The sequence below is a fragment of the Mus caroli genome, unplaced genomic scaffold (genome assembly GCF_978045245.1).
Source record: "Mus caroli unplaced genomic scaffold, Mus_caroli_1 scaffold_3, whole genome shotgun sequence".
Taxonomy (NCBI): domain Eukaryota; kingdom Metazoa; phylum Chordata; class Mammalia; order Rodentia; family Muridae; genus Mus; species Mus caroli.
The window spans coordinates 81,532,501-81,550,964 of NW_028227258.1; the positions used below are offsets into that span (position 1 = coordinate 81,532,501).

Sequence of the window (18,464 nt, forward strand, 5' to 3'; positions counted from 1 at the left end):
CTGATCTCTCGTGATTGCTAGGAACCTTCTGAGTGCCTTACACAATGGTTTCCTTGTGTGTTTATTGTCAAAGTGGTGAGAGGCATCCGATATCTTGAAGGCTTTTCTTTCAGCCAAGAATTCTTAACTATGTGGAGTTCACCTTGAATTGTAAGGAAAGATTAATTACAAACAGAGCATCCTTTTCTACTTCGATGTCAGAGGAAGCGTGGTGGACATGCACAGCTAACATGGAAGTACTATCACTTAACTGAAGTCTTTGTACAGACAACAAACCCGTTTCCGCAGCCACTATTGTTAGTCTCTTGATTCATAATGACTAAGCACACTTGACATCAACTGCATCAAGATGTGACCTGTTTTATAAAAAAAAGAGGAAAAAAAAAACATTTAAAATAAAAAAAATATTTTTAGGTATTTTCACAGACAAACTGGCTTTTAAATAAATTTGCTTCCGTACTGGTTGGTTAAGACAAAAACAAAAACAAAAACAAAACAAAACAAAAAACAAAAAAACAAAAAAACAAAAAAACAAAACAAAACAACAAAAAAAAAATAAAGTCAAACTGTGTGGGAAATGATGGGAAAAATGGTCCATGGTATCAGTTCCATATTTTTCAAAGCCAAATATGTAAATGCTGAGGAAGGAAACAGAGGAGACTCCAGTCTTGTAATTTAATATTGTTATTAAAACTTTAATGTATCCTGTTCTTTAACATTTGGTGTTAATATGAAACTACTTGGCGATGCTTGACATTTGAAATAAACATTTTTTCTATTGTTTTATTTGCAAGTGGTCCAGTTAATTTTGCTTAGCTACAGTTTGGTCATACATCCAGTGATCTAAAGACAGTAAAGCATAGTCCTTAGGATCCCTAAGAAAAAGACCCCAGTTAAAATACAGGAATAGTTTTTCTTTGACAAATAGAATTTACCCCAAATAGTATATCTAAAACTATTTTTTCTGTACATCATATATATAATAGTAAAATATTTGTTAATTAAAAAGCATTAATCTATATAGATAAATGCTTGAAGATTTAAAAATCAAAGTTATTATCAAAAGTCAGATTGTGTGATTTTCTGCTCTTCAAGTATTTAAGGTTGTGTAGGAGCAGTAATCATTATATATAAAGTCAAAATGGCTTGAAGGTAGCTGTTCAGAAACTTATACACTGGCCAAAATCTATAAACTAAGTATATATTTTTAGTTTTAAAATTTATAAGAACTGACATCAGTTTTTGAATACTATAGTCACCTACAAATAGTTTCTTTCCACTACTATCTATAAAATCAACTCTAATATATTAATTCTTATTTATGCCTTAAGTAGAAGGGGCACTTTAATTTGTGTAATGTGGATACTGTCCCATCTCTCTAACTTTTCACTAAAGAAATCATACTACACTATTTGATTCATTTAAGCCATCTATCTTTCCTTCCTTAAAATATCTTTTGTTTATTTCCACTAATGTCCTCCAAATAAAATTACTTTAGAGTTAAAAGCAACTGACACCCAGCAGTTATCTTTAAGATTTATATGTTATTTTTCTCTCATAAACAATCTGTATAATATTTGCTGTCTGACCAAGTGCTTGGTAGAGCACTTACTGACTATTTTTAAAGATCAGAAATGTAAGATTTAACAGTAGCCACTTGCATTCTACATGGTAACATGTAGTTTCATGATGATCTTCACTAAATTTTACCATCCCTTCTATAAATTCCAAGATCATACAAAATAATTTGAGTGCATTACTCATCAGGGATTCTGGAGGTACATTTTCAGTTTTAATAATAAATGCTAGAATGACCAAATTGCAGACTAATTATTTCCATATTGTACTTAAAATGAGTTTTTAAAAATTATTTTAAAAAAGATGACTATAAATATCAAAGCTATTTATTGTACCTCTGGGCCTACTCTTCCAAAAATTGAGCTTATCAATTTTTCTCTGTCAAGCTTGAACTAATGTAAATAATTGAAATAATGTAAAGTTATATTTTCATGTTTTTATAGTTATGACATGACAAGAACACTTAATGTAAGAGTATCTCGAGTATGGATAATGTTGATTGGCTAACACAGAGCTCAGTTTTAGGCAGTAAAATCTAGTTCAATATCCATGTAACAATGCATCAGTATATTGCTGTATAGATGTGTTTGTGTGCATATAAGTGATAAGTGCTCAACAAAGAGTGGTGACAGCTCTCTCAAGGTTTTTTTTTTTTAAATTCATTTTCTATAAACTGTTATGGAAAGACCAAAATAATTATGAACTATTCTTATGTAAATTTACAATTGTCCTTTACTGTACATTTTGTTTACAGTATAGTACCTTATTCTCTGCTGTGTTAAGTGGGTGTCGTACTCCAAGGAGACAAACACTTTCTACAACTTCTATTGAAGATACTGGGATTTCCAATTTTTCATGTGTACTATGTCTGAAAATGCTTTTGATTTTATTTTTAAATCTAACATCTGATGGATTTTTCAGAGTGTTGTGAAAACTTCAGTCATACATAAAATATGTTCTTATAAAATGTCAACATCTTTTTATTTTGTTTTTACTTAATGGTACATCAATCTAATAATGAGAAACCAAAAAGTGTATCATATATTCTCCCCAAATAAATCTAGATGTTTTTAGTGAGGGAGGGCATCATTTTGTCAGCAAAGTCTGAATAGAGTCAAGGTAGAATATTTTTTAATTTAAATTAATAGAATTAGTAATTCTGGTATTTCACACCTATACTCATTAGGTACTTTGGAGATATATAGAAATGTGGCTATTGATTAAATCACTTATTTTGTAATAGACAACACTGGTAACATACCAGGCATTGTGCACTTAGCCCTCTTACTGTGCAGTCATCTCATTTGATGTGATACTCATATTAAAGAGCAGGAAAGTAACTTGCTTTAAAATATGGTTTGACTTTTAAAAATTGACCACTTATTTAACTTAAAAATTCTTTCCACTTTAACTAATTTCTTCACAAAGCTGGTCATTTGAATAACTACACAATTCTATTTATATGTACTTTAAAGTTATTCCAATATTACAGTTCTCCTAACTTGCACATAAATTTGTAAAATTTTTATACTTAAATGTATCAAGTACTTAACACACCAATATAAGGGTGATTCTGCTTAAAATACAGGAATTTTACACTTCTAATCTGTAAATACTGTGGATATTTTCACGATCAAGGTAGTACTTTGAGAATAAGAAGAGAATTACTAGCAATATTCCTGTAAAAACCTTTAGCACCTACCATATATTAAGGATATCATTAACTTTTACTTTTAAATGAAGTGTATGTATGTGCGTGCTGATGTGGGAACATGCCCATGAGTGCAGGTGTCTGCTGATAACAGGGGTGGGCCCAGGTATATCAGATCTAGAGTGGGGGTTAAAGATGCTTGCCGGCTCCTAAAATGGTTTTGGAGAAACTAGCCTGGGTCCACTGCAAGTGTTCTTTCTTAACCACTGAGCAATCCTCCAGCACCAATAACATCATTAAAACTTTTTTAAAAGAACCTCTTTGCAGTTCATTAAGCTATGATATACCAGTTTTTCATACTTTCTTTCATGCTTTACCTAATGGTAATCTGGAGGTACATCTACATAATAGAAACTAGTCGATGACGTCACGTGTGGAATGAATTTCTATGTTTTTAAACTTGCTTTCTGCTGATAAAATTGAATGTTCATTTTTTGGGGGGGTTGGTCAGTTCTCTGAAAGAAAGTGCAATTAGGTCAAATGTATCTTTCTATTTAATTTATATGTAATATGCAGGCGTTTGATCTAATGACTTAGAATGTTTATAACACTAGCATTAGTTGGAAATATATACATTAATAAGAGTATAGCATTAACTTTGGACACTTGATTAGGTAAGCGTGACAAATCTTTATGAATAGATTCACAAGAAGCATATTAAAGAAGTTGCCTGAAAGTTGCAAATATGCATTAACTATGGAAAGATGTACAAGGTGCTCTGACACTTAAAACTGGTTTAATTTACCTCGCCGGAACGGAGGATGGGTAAGTATACACAAACTGCTCTGAGACCTTAACAAAAGTTTGAGGGAGCACTAGATGGTCTGGGAAATATTGAATTAAACCTTTTTAAAAAAATGCTTTTAATATATTGTTTGGGTTAAACCATGACACAAGACATTTTGTTAGACACTCAATAATTACACTTTATGTTTAAAAAGAACAACCCACGGGACAGCACACGACACTCCAAGCCCATAGAGGTTCAAATACATTTATGTAAACATGACATCTCAGAAAGTTCCCACAAGCTCTAAAGAAGTGCCCAGAGCTAATGTGGATTGTGAAGAATTTGTGAATGTCTTGTGTCCTGTCTGTATCCCTTTCTTGCTTTATATTTTACACTCTCTTTGTACCCTTAGATACAAGTGACATTTGTCACTTAACTTATTTCCAATATCATACTTTCTCAGTGTATAGTTTCATCCATCTTATTCCATTGCATCCCTCCCTCACACTGTCCATCTAGCTTTGACTTGCCTTATGAGAAATTTTGCTTTGAGAACACGTACAATGCAGTTCACTTTGACCAAGACAGGACTGAAACTTTCAAAGTCTTTTTAATGACCATAGCAAGGAACTAGGCATCTCTCAAGCAAAAGAGGAAAGCATGTGTTAATCTCCATGTTTGCATCACACATGTATTCTGATCCAACAATGGCTGGTTAGCTATATTTCCATTTCACCTAAAGACTCCACATTCAGTAGAGTTCCTGGAGGAGGCAGGAGGTTCTCTGAAGAAGCAGAAAAACTGAGAACTCGGTCTTCTCTTTGCCCATCAGGGTTTTGATAGCCACCTCATTAGAAGCACAATCTATTCTCTATTTTAATTCAATTCCCTAGGATTTTGAAATTTATATCTCTCACAAAGTATAAGCATAACCTAATTTTGCTATTCCACAGCCAAACTCCTTTTGGATATGCATAAACTCAGAACTATTTAATTAATGATAACCTGGATTTACTGAATAAATTTGGTCACTTTTCTTTCTTTCTTTTTCCTTTCAGGTTAATGTGCCAATTTCATTTTACTGTAAATTGGAATGTGGGGGAGTGGATTAAACTCTTGGGAGGGAGTCAAGTCCAGCTCTCTAGCTTTATCTTCCCCATCCCCTCACCTCTGTGTGTCTCCTCAACTGGAGTATGTGGATACTAGGACAGTTTCCTGGAATGATGAAAGGAAAGACTGTATCTTTTAAAATTGATGCTTGAAGAAACAGGTTCTTGCATGGGAGTGCCACTCAGTGCAGAAAGTTTTGTTATTTGGTTCAAAATGGTCTTATCATCTTAACATGCTAGTCAGTTTTATCTGTGAACATTCATTCAGTAACTCACTAATTTACCCATTTGCTCTAAGAAATGCTTATTGAATCTATTAAATAGTATTTATGAGAGGTAAGGGCTAAATTTAAAGCCTCTATTTCTGAGAAGTTTCTATAAATCATGCTCTGATGTGTTCCCAGTCACATAGAAATAATTTGGGTTTAGGGTTAGTATCTGACAATTAAAATTGGTATATTTACCTGTTCTTCTGTAGAAGACATTGTACTTTCATTCAGGACAAAAGTCTTGGTAACATTCATCAGAAATTGCCTCTAACATGGACTCATTATTTCCTTTCAAAAAAGCTTATATTTGGTAAATTGCTTCCTTATAATCACAACTTCTCTCTCTCCTCTCAAAAAGTCAAATTCAGTTCATCAACAAACACCACAGTTTGGTGATGCTAACCTCTGCCTCCTACATAGCTTAGTTTACATGCACCTAAAAGCCATTTCAATGATAAGAAAATAAGAAAACTGTAGATGAAATTTAAATAGCAACAGGGAATTTCCCAACCAAGTACAGAACAATTTTGAATTTATCAACGGAAGTGGTTAAAAACAAGTATCAGTATTTATTATTGTTTAATTTATTTTATTTGCATTAAGTAAGACATAAACTCAAAGCAAATAATTTGATTTGTGTGAGAAATGTTTTAGAGGAATTCATATATATATGTGTGTGTATATATATATATATATATATATATATATATATACATATATATATGTGTATGTATAGGAGTGTACATGTTAAAGTCAATTATTTTAATCAATACATAATTCATTATGCCACCAGTAGTAGGCAAAGAAACACATTTGCTAGGCATCAGAATCACTCTCAATTAAAAATTAAGAAATGTATATTTTACATTTCTTTTTATTTGACTTTCATAATATAATTTATAGGTTTTTCGGGTATGTATAATATTTTTTCACAGCATCTTTTGGTCAAGAATTTTCTGATACAAAATTCCTATTCTTCTAGGAGTTTTATGATTTAAGCTTCGATTGTACTGGATTCCTACCGTCTGAAGCACTTCTGTGTAAATTTACAGAGTTCAAAATAGCCCAGTGGGAGAGGTTAGCAAGTTTCTTCAAAAAATCTGTAGCATATTGAAGTCAACAATACTCTTACTTTGCCTCTGCCTTCTATCCTTCATTCTCCACCCTGTCCCAGCTCCATATCAAACCCTGTTTGGATGGTTGGTGAAGACATACATTGTACTTTTATTCATCTAAATCTCATGGCTTGTAGTGAGGCATAGCAATTTTCCTGGGATTTCTAGGTCATAGTTGGCATAGTACTTCCTGCATATTCTTCTTACACATCTGTGCCTTCGTTTTTCAGTGGAGTAAATGCAGGCTATCTGTATTGGCCTCGTGTCTATTTAGGTTATTTTTAAATTAAAATGTAATTTTGGACTTAGACCTAAACTCAGTCTGTATCTGTAAAGGTTTACAAGTGTGTTTACAAGCGTTATTGTGTTAGCTATGTGTGTTAAAGAGATAAACATGTCTGTTCATTTTAATTTAATGTTTTTGTGTGTTTCTCTGTGTGTATGTTTATGTGTGTATTAAAAATATTCCATATCTTCTGTAGTATTTATTCTTATAATTATTTGAAGAATTACTAAAATATAGTCTCAATTTTTATGCTCAAAACATGTTAAATGGTTTAGAGTACATGATTGTGACTAATTTATAGAGGCTTACCATATTAATACATTCTTTAAGTTGGAAACATGATTATAAGTCACCCAGCCCCTAACCAGAACATGCCACTTCCATCTTTGTTTATATTTATTTAAATATTTGATTACTCAAAATTAACTCTCTATGACTCATGGTTTCTAATTAGGTATCAAATGGTCTTAGCCTTAGAAAGACCTTTGGCGTCAAAGTTACATTGTTTCATCTATTGCATTTCTTCATCAGCAAAATGAGAATGTGTGGGAAATAAAGTTATTCAATTTCAGAAATGGGTTTCTGGAAATATGAAAGAAATATACTCCAATATCAGCATAATATTTTCAAAATTCAAAAGATAATAAGTTACCAGCATAGTTCAAAGCATCACTGTTCATTCTGGGAAACCAGTCGGCGGATGGCTGACCTCCTTTCTGAGGAACAGAGGTGAAATCATAAGCGAACAGTGCAGGCCTCATAAGGAGCAAGGAGGCTCCCTCAGCAGGCTGTTCCCCTCTCATCACTCGCCTTCTCCTGCCAGAGAGAATCTTTCTGTTCTCATACTACTGAGCTATTCTACACAAGCAGGTAGATCCTATGCAGAGAATGTATTTTAAAAATAGTAACTTTGAATGAACGTAGGTACACGTTAGAACTTGATTTTCTACTCAGAAACTTCTCTTACTCTGAGTAGAATATATTGAATTAGAAATAGCTGGAGAAGCATTATCATAGAGTTTCAGGTTACTGTGTATATATGTGATACATGAAAACTTAATTACACATATTTATGCTACTAAATATTTAAGGTGTAACTCAATCATTTAATATATGTATAAGCAAAGAAACATACATGCCAATATATCCTTGAAAGATGAATGAAAATTATTTTTAGTTGGTTTATCAGTGAAGGAGTTGCCATTCACATTCACTTGCTTTTTAAAAATCTGAAAATAATTTATATTAAAATATAAACATGGTTTAAATAATATGCCAAGTATATAAAGCCAGATATACATGTTACTATTTTATTACTGACATTTATTAAGATACTAGTTTTATTTTGCTACAACACAAAATAATAATGCATAGGTTTGTAGCTTCAATTTCTACACAGGTGGTTTCATTGCATAAAGTCCATTTATAATAAGACTATAGATATCTCTAGTTGATTTTCCCCACCTATCTCAATCAACTATGTTCAATTATTTTCTGCCATGTAAAAAAAATACTTTGTCCCCTGTACTTAAATGATTATCATGATATTAAAATTTGAATCAAACTCATCTGATTAGCTCTGAGGTCCAGACCAATACATTAAATCATCCATTGGTATTAATATTACTAAGTATTTTTAATACACCTTTACACTTGAGAGACCAAGTCAGGAAGATTATTCGATATGGTGAGAACTCCCCCACACGCACTCCCAAATAATGTTCCTTATTAACCATTAACTTTCTTAGGTACCAGTCATTATTTTACACACAACATTTTTGAACATAGAATTAATGAGATTGGTGTTATCAATACACCCATTTCATACTGTGAAATGAGGCAAAGCTAGACCCTATTATTTGCTGACACTCCAATTCCATCTAGAAACCATTACAAACACTTCAATGTGATACCCCTCATGGCTGAGTTCCTGGTGTTTCCAGCCAAAGCTTATCTTCCTCAGACAAGTTTTCTTTTGTCACATTTTTGGCCCTGGGTTTCCAAAAAGATAAATGTTCTCTCATGCCGAAACATAAGTGAATTTCATCTTTTTGGTAAGTGAGAAAAATATGGAAACTAACTTTCTAGCATTGAAATCTATCCCTTAGTTCCCAATTCATATTGATGACCATATATCATCAGGCTAGGTATTTTGCAATTCATTAAGCTGAAAGGAAATATTTCTGAATAGCCCTTAATTTTGTCTTCCTTAGTTTTATTTTGATATTTGTTATTTCTGCCTGTGCTAAGAGTCACCTCTAGACTGTCTGTTGTCTGAGTCCCAAAAGGCTCATGATCACTTTTTCTGTGTTTATTTAATCATATTGTACTGACTGTGTGTGTATATTAAATAAGTGTTATTCTACTAAACTTTAGTACATGGATCTGCTCTGCCCCAACCTGCAGGAATAATCAGTGGGGACCTAGGACAGGGGAGAGAGAGTGAGAGGGACAAGAAACATGAAGAATGAGAGCAAGACAATTTGACTGATCAAGCTCTGAAAAACTTTGTTCTGGGATGGCAATATAAGAAAGAGGAGACTTCAAGGGAGGGGGGAAGAGCCCAGGGGCTCTCTGAAGGTCAGGTAGCAATCTTCAGCTCCTGGAACCAATTGTCACAGTGCCCTATCTACCCAAAATATTCTTTCTGTTATGACCATGAATGTCCTCTCAGGGTTGTTTATGTAAACTAGAAATTTTCCACAAGGCTATGGTTGAGGCTATGGCTCCTGGCATCTCCTCCCTTTTAATTATTTTGATTAAGGCATTAAGGAACTGAGGTGATCAATACTCATCTCATCCTTGGATGAGGGGGTGTTAACCAGCAGGGGGAGCATTGACTTGATTCCTCCCGTGGGTACCATCATGACCCACAGTCATGGCTCTTGGTGTCTTTTGGGGAGGGGAGGCAGAGCCTTAGAAAAATCCTTAGGATAAGGTTGACAAACAGATACCAACCTCTTTGCAAACCAGGTTTGTCTAATGGGGAATTCAGAGACAATCTGTATGAGACCTCTGCCTGTGGTGCTTAGCCTCACAGCACACACTGATGCCCATACTGGATTCATTTTATCAAGAACCAGTATGAACAGATATGAATCCTATGCAGCTCCTAAAGGAGAATTATCAACCCCAGGTTTGGCAAGGCCTCTATCAGCCAAATCAAGTCTATGATGACTTTGCAAGGCTCCTGATGCCATGGAATCAATCAGCTGTTTTATAAAACCAGTCACAAGGAATCAAAAGTAGCTCTTTGGCTTCTATACACTTCTTTACTTATATTTTTTAATGATGCTAACTGAAATAGAACTACTTCCACACTCCTATTCTTCTCTCCAGCTCCTCTGATTACTGGGTCCTGAACCTGTCTTATGGCATCCTCAATCTCAAATTTATAACCTTTCTCTTTTATTATATTTGTTACACACACACACACACACACACACACATATGTATGTCTATATGGATACAGAAAATACATAAATAGAACTTAGTCCATTTTTGAAATATTTATGTTACGTATTAATTCATTTGTTTATTCAAGACTAAGTTTCTTTGTGTAGTTTTTGGCTGTCCTGGACCTCACTCTGTAGCCCAGGATATCCTTGGACACAGAGAGATCTGCCTGCCTCTGTTTCCTGAGTTCTGGAATTCTGGGCATGCACGATCACAGCCTTGATACTGAATCCATATTTGTTCTTTGTGTGTATATGGTTTCAAAGCTGAACACTTTGCCTTTGGCAAACAGTTAGGGAGTCCATCCTTGCAAAAGGCTAATTCTCCTTCTCCAGAAGCCAATGGTTGTCTGCAGCTCTGTCAAGGGATGGAGACTTCTTATCACACTTCTGAAATGGCATACATATGTTGATGAGGCATCCTTAAAACTTAAAATTCAGTGTAAGTCTCAGGCTGGCCTCACATTCATCTTCCTGTTTTAGGTTTTAGAATGCTCAAATGATAACAAATGTAGGCCACTACATCTGGCCTTTCCCTTCTTTGGGGACTGAAAAGTATCTCAATCAAGTTCTGTTGAGAAAAGATCATTTCTGCGATTTTCCAACTAATTATATCAAAGACAAATTTGAATACAATATGTCCTATGAGAGACACGTAGAGAAAGCTTGAGACAGGAACTATATCAGGATGGCTTTGGCATTCCTCATGTTCTGAACTCTATTTCATGAGCCCTCCCCTAAGTCCTTCACTGATGACCCAGCTCTGTCAACTATTTTTAGATTTTTATCATTAGAAAGGAAGATCTGAGGCAAAACAACCCATATGCAAAAGTCAAGAGGTATCTCACATATTTGGTCTAAGTATCTGAGGCCAAAGTAGTAACTACTCAAATATAATTTAACTGCACTCTAATAATAAAATTAAATTTTGGCTGTTAAGTGATAAATGGCACTATTTATCTATCCATTCATTTATGGGTGAAATTAATTATCCATGCTTATAGTAGGGAATCTGTATTCAATCAACAAAATAAACAAAATATTTTCAGACTAGACATCAAGAAATAAAAAAGTGAATTATATTATTTGCTAACTTAACACTTTTTTCTTGGGCATAAGAATTTTGCTCAACATCATGAGGTCCCTGATTTTGTGTCCCCAGTGATAGCAGTATATGGTTTCTGAACCTGTTATAGTCCTGCACTTACTAATCAAGTGCCAGCCATACATATTTAACCATTCTCCATTATTTGTCAAAGCAATCAAAATAGACAGATTGGTTTCTCCTAGAAGGGAAATATATATAAAAAATGTTTCCATACATTTTGCCAGATATTTATTTACTTTGTATTGGGTGCAAGAGATATACAGATAGGTCATAATAAAATCAGTATTTATTTTCATAGGAGTTTGTCCATTTAAGTTAAATGGCAATAAACAGAGAAATGAATACACTCTGGAGCATGGTGACAACTAGGAAGGTAAAGTAAGTGACATAACATGCTAGCTAACAAGAACTGGGGACATTTCCACTCACATGGTATCAGGAAACATGTGTCACCCCTAAAATGTGGTTAAAACCAGTCAGCAAACAACAATGAGATTATTACTCCTTTTTCAAATATCCGAGTGAAGACTCTGGCAACCTTTTGAAATAGATTTAGTAATTCAAGAAAGCAAGTGACTTGAACAAATAGGTCTGGAAGATAGTTAGAACTAGAACGGAGACATTATCCCTGGGACATTTTCTGCATATAACTGTAGAAAGCAGGGGTTGGAAGGTTCACTTGACCTAAGAACTTGATAATCAGCTTGTGTAAAATCATGAAATGATGCAAAAAAAAGATTGAAAAATGTAAGATGAAAAAAATGGAGAGGAAGAGACTGAGATAGGAAGAGATAGAAGGATAGAGAGAGGCAGAAAGTGAAAGAACTAGATAAGGAAAGAAATGAGTTGTTCAGAAACATTGATTTTTTTCAGTATTTTAAAGTTTGGTAGCAGGTTAAGGAAACCAGATTAGATATCAAGAAACATAACAATCTAATTCACATAGTGAGGTTAGCTGGGCTTCAAAGGCAAGGATCATCACTGAGTGCTACATGCCAATACCTTGAAAACTATTTTATCTTCGTAGGTTTATATCCCCCATTGATTCAAGTAGGTTGTATTAGTCTACTATTTTAACCAATAAGGGAATTTCCTGGAACATGATTTTGCCTATTCCTTGAATTTGGTGACATTTGGGCTGCTGATGATTACAAGAGATTGCTTTTCAGTATAGACAGAAAGTGTGGTTAGACTCTGTATACAGAATTAGCCTAAGGACCTGGAGAGGTGTGATTGGAGACCTAGGGGTGACCTATGAGAATCATCTTCAGGGTGAATGACTTGTAAATGCTAGCCAGTCAGGAACTCCATTCCTGAAAGTGGGAAAGAACCAAGACATGAGAAAATCCACAGTGTGTGGTTGTATGATTCTTCTGGTTTATTCGGAAGTGGTAGAAGAACAATGCATGCAGTTGGCTCATAGAAACTGACACAGTGATCTGGAATACCAAGTAGCCTTTGGATGCACTTATTCAGAGGCAGAACAGTTCAGTGTTCTCATAAAAAAAGATTGCCCTTAACACCATGGGACCTGAATAAATATAGCCTAGATGGTCAAAGTGCAGATGCTTGTACACTAATGTTCTCTGGAGGGAACAAGGAGGAATAAGTCAAGAAAACAGATAAATAGAAGCCTAGAGGAAGAGGGTTTAACCAGTGTAAACTAGTTTCAGAGAAAATGGGGCTGATAAAGCTCCTGTGTCAGATGTCACCAAGGATAAACTAGATAAGCTGAACCTGCTCACTCAAAACAAAGCAAGTTAACAGCCCCTTTGATATCTATCAAAGCAAAATGTAAAACTAACCCATACTGAATACCATCCTTTATTATTCTGTGAATAGCCAAGGCAAAAGCCCGATGGGTGAAGGAACAATGCAGGTGATCAGAATGTGTGTATGTGTGTTTTTGTGTGTGTGTGTGTGTGTGTTTATGTGTGTGATTATGTGTGTACGTACATATGCATATGTACCAATACATAAACCCGGTATGAGAGGTTCTAAGAGAGAATTCTTCCCTCACATTAGCACATAATCCTGAGTCTTAAGTTGCTTTGCAGTCTCATTTCTAAAAATTTTTGCACACAATGACCTACAATCCAATGGCCTACAATCTTTTCAAACTGCCATAAAAACAATAATCAATAAAAATAAAATCATGTCATTCTGACAACAGGTGAGCTGAGCTTTTATGGAAATTCTGATGTAACAAGGTAGAGAAGAACAAAAGGTTTAGTCAGAACGGTAGCACAGGCCTGTATTCACAGTGCTTGCAAAATTTATTAGCCTAGGCAACTGGGTGAAGCTCTATTAAAGGATAGCCTGGCAATATATCAAGACCCTGCTTTAAAATCAAAACTAAAAAGCAAGAGGAGTGGGTATGTGCTTAGTAGTAGAGTGCAAACCATGGATTCAGCCCTTAGATACAGAGAGAGAGAGGAATGAATAAAGGAAGGAAGAATGGAAGAAAAGTGGAAACAGAGAGGAAGGATGGAAGGAAGAAGGGTGGTACAGGGAATAAACATGAAGTTAGGAAAGAAGGAAATTAAACAAGCAAAAGAATAGAAAACTGCGAAGTAGACACATTAGGCTACAGCTGAGTAGTTGATTTAGTAACCTATCTAGAACTAGTAAACAATTTTGTGTTATAAATTATTTGATATATCTTAACAGGAAAATGGCAATAGTTACAGCATGCATTTCTTGGCACTGACAAGTTGCATGATATATATCGATATATGTAATAAATATAATACCCAGCCTATGAAAGGAGCTCAAACGAGGTTGACATATCTTATTTTATGACCATGAAGCATGAAGGAAGAAATATCTAAATTTAAGATTTTATTAAGAGCATTTCTCTACATACAGACTTTTCATAAACCTTGTCTACAGGTTTACTTGTCATATTGTGATAGCTTTATATTCCTTCTATTCTAGATATAGTTGATTTAACAATGATTTAGTATTATAGCTATGGATTTGTTTCACTGCCAGCTGGTTTCTCTATGTAATGCCTTGCAAGAGGAAAGCCCTACATTGCAAGGACCCTTTGCTGCTTTTCTTAAGTCCACAGAAGTAATGAAGGTGCATTGTCTGCTGCTGGGAGATCCCTCTAAAGTCTTATTGACTGCATCTCACAATGCTGCCAGCCACACAGGAACTTATGTAGGCAAAGACAATCTCTCCTGCAACACAATTTAGGAAGTAACTTGCATGCTAAGTCACTTTCTGTCATTGCACATCTATTCAAGTGGGGAGTATTTGGTTTCTATTTTGTTTTGGTCTTTGGAGCACTCAGTGTCTAAAGAACAGAGACTATCTTATAAGAAGCATCATTAGAGAAACCTGGAAATCCAGTAGGCAGGAACACATCAGGCAGAAAATGTGGTTTGTTTCTTTGTTTATGTTTTGAAACAAAGCTGCTTGCTTTACAAGTTACTGATTTAATATTTACCAAAGATCTAATCAGATGCTACTTGCCCAACCCTTCAGGCTTTCTGCAAATGTCATTTGTTTCTTTGAATTGTTCCCAAACCACACCATGCTGCCTTTTCCCTTCTCCTGTGTCTTAGGATGGAGGGACACAAAAGAGTTGGCTGGAAGTAAGTCTTTAAGGACAGGACACCATCAGCACCCATTAAGAGTGTAAGGTATTCACTGCCCATATCTTCAACTTTCTGGATTTTCCTGATACTGTTTGGGGTAAATGACTTGAAGCAGATGAAGTCCCAAAGAAAAGAAGTAATTAACTAAGAATTCATTTCATGACCGAAATCAAATATAATCTTAGTCATTTAAAAAGCCTTAGAAATGAAAAGAGACATCGATTCTTTTTGATACTTGTTTGAAAACATAGAACTCCTCTCAAAAGCTTACCTACTACTCAAAAAGTAAAGAAAAAAGAAAAAACAACCACATCCAACTCAGAAGCAGAATGTCTCATTCCACTTTCAAAACACTGCAGAGACTCCTAGTCATGTCTTAGAAAATAACTCCTTAGCCAAGTAACTTAGTGATGACAATCAACTGAGATGCTGCAGTATGTGATCACACAACAGCAACAACGAGTTCAAATGGCAGATCTAGAGAAGAATTTTAAAATGTACACGAGATGGTTACCTCGCTGTGTGTCTCCTCAAGCTGAGATCCTCAAGTGAAATCTGGGTTTGAAGAGCATTATCAGAACCTTCTTTCAAAATGCTCACAAAGCCATCAAACGGTCCCCATGTGTCACTTTAGTCCACAGGTGATTAGATCTATGAAGAAGCTGTCAGACCAAGTAGCAACACTACTTCCTGACTCCTCATTCAAGACCTTGTGTATGTGAGTGAATGTGAGTGTGTATGTATGTGTGTGTGTGTGTGTGTGTGTGTGTGTGTGTGTATTGAAAGTGACTAGATAGATCCCTTAAAACTCAGACAAAATATCATATTTCCCATGCTTAAACACTACAGGCAATCTCAGCCTGTTTAGAATAAATGCATTCTTTCTCACTTGCACTGCAGATTCTACATCTCTTTGCCTCTTCTGTGTACTGATCTAATGTATAAATCCTGTCACCCTGACTCATTTCTACTTTCCCTTGAGGTGGCTGAGGTTTGCATATCTAATGCATCTGCTTGAAATCAGCTTAATTTTTTAAATGTCCTTTCAAGCCTATCTCCATCATTAAGATTGTTGAGATAATATCCAATTGCTGTCCAAATAGTTCTATTTTTTTACTCTGCAATCAATTTATTATTTATTAGATATTTTCTTTATTTACATTTCAAATGCTATACTGAAAGTTCCCTGTACCCGATCCCAACCCTGCTCTCCTACCCACTCACTCCCACTTCTTGGCCCTGGTGTTCCCCTGTACTGAGGCATATGAAGTTTGCAAGACCAAGGGGCCTCTCTTCCCAATGATGGCTGATTAGGCCATCTTCTGCTACGTATGCAGCTAGAGACATGACCTCTGGGGGTACTGGTTAGTTCATATTGTTGTTCCTCCTATAGGGTTGCAGACCCCTTCAGCTCCTTGGGTACTTTCTCTAGCTCCTCCATTGGGGGCCCTGTGTTCCATCCAATAGATGACTGTGAGCATCCACTTCTGTATTTACCAGGCACTTGTATAGCCTCACACAAGTCAGCTATATCAGGTCCTTTCAGTGAAATCTTTCTGGCATATACAAGAATGTCTGGGTTTGGTGGCTGATTATGGGATGGATCCCCGGATGGGGTAGTCTCTGGATGGTCCATCCTTTCATTGTATCTCAAAACTTTGTCTCTGTAACTCCTTCCATGGGTATTTTGTTTCCTGCTCTAAGGAGGAATGAAGTATCCACACATTGGTCTTCCTGCTTCTTGATTTTCATGTGTTTTACAAATTGTATCTTGGGTAATCTAAGTTTCTGGGCTAATATCCACTTTACAGTGAGTACATATCAAGTGACTTCTTTTGTGATTGGGTTACTTCATTCAGGACGATATCCTCCAGATACATCCATTTGCCCAAGAATTTAATAAATTCATTGTTTTAAATAGCGGAGTAGTACTCCATTGTGTAAATGTACCACATTTTCTATATCCATTCCTCTGTTGAGGGACATCTGGGTTCCTTTCAGATTCTGGCTATTATAAATAAGGCTGCTATGAACATAGTGGAGCTTGTGTTCTTATTACCATTTGGAACATCTTCTCGGTATATAGCCAGGAGAGGTATTGCTGGATCTTCTGGTAGTACTATTTCCAATTTTCTGAGGAACCATCAGACTGACTTCCAGAGTGGTTGTACAAGCTTGCAATCCCATGAGCAATGGAGGAATGTTCTTCTTTCTCCACATCCTAGCCAACATCTGCTGTCACCTGAATTTTTGATCTTAGCCATTCTGACTGGTGTGAGGTGGAATCTCAGGGTTGTTTTGATTTGCATTTCCCTGATGATTAAGGATGTTGAACATTTTTTCAGGTGCTTCTCAGCTCTTTGGTATTCCTCAGTTGGGAATTCTTTGTTTAGCTCTGTACCCAATTTTTAATGGGGTTATTTGAATTTCTGGAGTCCAGCTTCTTGAGCTCCTTGTATATATTGGATACTAGTCCCCTATCAGATTTAGGATTGGTAAAAATCCTTTCCCAATATGTTGGTGGCCTTTTTGTCTTATTGACAGTGTCTTTGCCTTACAGAAGCTTTGCAATTTTATGAGGCCCCACTTGTTGATTCTTGATCTTACAGCACACGCCATTGCTGTTCTATTCAGGAATTTTCCCCCTGTGCCCATATCTTCGAGGCTTTTCCCCACTTTCTCCTGTATAAATTTCAGTGTCTCTGGTTTTATGTGGCGTTCTTTGATCGACTTAAACTTGAGCTTTGTACAAGGAGATAAGAATGGATCAATTCACATTAGATGCTGAGAAAGCATTTGACAAAATCCAACATCCCTTCATGATAAAAATCTTGGAAAGATCAGGAATTCAAGGCCCATATCTAAACATAATCAAAGCAATATACAGCAAACCAGTAGCCAACATCAAACTAAATGGAGAGAAATGCGAAGGAATCCCACTAAAATCGGGGACTAGATAAGTCTGTCCACTTTCTCTCAACCTATTCAATATAGTACTTGAAGTCCTTGCTAGAGCAATTCTACAACAAAAGGAGATCAAGGGGATACAAATTGGAAAGGAAGAAGTCAAAATATCACTATTTGCAGATGATATGATAGTATATATAAGTGACCCTAAAAACTCCACCTTAGAACTCCTAAACCTGATAAACAGCCTCAGTGCAGTAGCTGGGTATAAAATTAACTCAAACAAATCAATGGCCTTTCTTTACACAAAGGATAGATGGACTGAGAAAGAAATTTGAGAAACAACACCCTTCACAATAGTCACAAATAATATAAAATTCTTCAGTGTGACTCTAACTAAGGAAGTGAAAGATCTGTATGATAAGAACTTCAAGTCTCTGAAGAAAAAAATTGAAGATCTCAGAAGATGGAAAGATTTCCCATGCTCATGGATTGGCAGGATTAATATAGTCAAAATGGTTATCCTGCCAAAAGCAAGCTACAGATTCAATGCAATCCCCATCAAAATTCTAACTCAATTCTTCACTGAGT

At 35.5% G+C, this 18,464-nt stretch overlaps 1 protein-coding gene across 4 annotated transcripts in view; it reads left to right on the top strand.

The window, feature by feature from the left end:
* Positions 1-6,010, top strand: part of Gria2 (glutamate ionotropic receptor AMPA type subunit 2) — a 124,186-nt gene extending 118,176 nt beyond the window's left edge. For 2 of the 4 annotated variants that reach the window (XM_029475049.2, XM_029475050.2), the window contains exon 16: positions 1-6,009. This exon is cut by the window's left edge and continues 151 nt beyond it. In XM_029475049.2, coding sequence (XP_029330909.1) covers positions 1-14 — 14 coding nt within the window. In that variant the 3' untranslated portion in view covers positions 15-6,009. The other 2 variants (XM_021159170.3, XM_085835816.1) reach the window with 2 other exon arrangements.
* The last annotated feature ends 12,454 nt before the right edge of the window (positions 6,011-18,464 follow it).